At 44.9% G+C, this 1047-nt stretch overlaps 2 protein-coding genes across 4 annotated transcripts in view; both read left to right on the forward strand.

Moving 5' to 3' along the window:
* LOC104760820 (FRIGIDA-like protein 3) overlaps positions 1–412 on the forward strand; it is a 4595-nt gene extending 4183 nt beyond the window's left edge. The window contains exon 5 of one of the 3 annotated variants that reach the window (XM_010483786.2): positions 33–412. In XM_010483786.2, coding sequence (XP_010482088.1) covers positions 33–188 — 156 coding nt within the window. In that variant the 3' untranslated portion in view covers positions 189–412. The remainder of the gene's footprint in view (positions 1–32) is intronic. The other 2 variants (XM_010483785.2, XM_010483787.2) reach the window with 2 other exon arrangements.
* Positions 562–1047, forward strand: part of LOC104760822 (TPR repeat-containing protein ZIP4-like) — a 4271-nt gene continuing 3785 nt past the window's right edge. Inside the window, exon 1 of the mRNA XM_010483789.2 lies at positions 562–962. Coding sequence (XP_010482091.1) covers positions 632–962 — 331 coding nt within the window. The 5' untranslated portion in view covers positions 562–631. The remainder of the gene's footprint in view (positions 963–1047) is intronic.

The following is a 1047-nucleotide window of genomic DNA, read 5'->3' on the forward strand; positions in this document are numbered from 1 at the left end:
GTAGAGTCATCCCTGAAAGGTACCCACAGTATGTGTATGACAACAGACCGTTCCTTAGCGGTCCAATCATGGCAGCACAAGCACCGCCACCACCTGCTCAGACTTACACTTTCAGTCCCGCTCCTGCACACGGGACCTTCTACGGGAACTGCTATCAGTACCAGGCTCCTCCTCCTTACTTTCACTAGTGATCAAAAGAAGGCGATGGTGAAATGTGACTGTGACTCCCCTTTGGTGTTAACTTGTGTGGCAGCTCTTTTTTTAACTCCTCTCTCCTTAGTTGTTTTCCCTTTGATGTTGTTGTGTACGGATGATTTTAGTATTTTTAAGGATCAACCCTACCCAAAACAAAAAACAAAACAAAAACACTCTTGAATTTTCTATTAATTATCTTTAATGTTGTATTGTTTTCTCTCTTGCCACCAGAAAAATACATATCCATCAAGAGGTGATTAATACTAATTAAACCGGTTCGGTATGATGCCAAATATGGACGCAACTCGACCTTAAACCAACACTAAGCCCATTCTCTCGAAATATCTTTTCAATTTTCAATTTTTTTAAAATATCTTTTCACTCCTTCGAAATTCCCAATTCTCTCGCTCTCTGATATCTCCCGCCAACAATCGAAATGCGAATCGCCGAAATCACCACGCCGGACCTCCGTCTGCATCATCGGGAAACCGAGTCACGCACTCAACATCCTCTCCTCTCCGAGATCGAGCTTTTGATCCAACAATCTGAAGCCATTTCCAAAAATCAGCCGCTTCCTCAATCTCTCCCTCTTTCTCTCAGACAATCCCTAACTCGGCTGAGTCAACTCGCTCCTTTTCCAGATAACTCCTTCAAGCTCACCATATGGAAGCTCAGCTTTCGTCTCTGGAACGCTTGTGTTGACCTCTCTAACGCCGCCTCTCTCCAGTCCTCATCTACCTCCGCCGAGATTATCGCGAATCTCAGACATGTCGCCGCCGATATGCTATTTCTCGCTAAGGATGTCAACGGAGTCCCATCTCCGACGATTAAGTCCTCTATCCTCTACTATCG

Source organism: Camelina sativa, chromosome 18 (genome assembly GCF_000633955.1).
Source record: "Camelina sativa cultivar DH55 chromosome 18, Cs, whole genome shotgun sequence".
Taxonomy (NCBI): domain Eukaryota; kingdom Viridiplantae; phylum Streptophyta; class Magnoliopsida; order Brassicales; family Brassicaceae; genus Camelina; species Camelina sativa.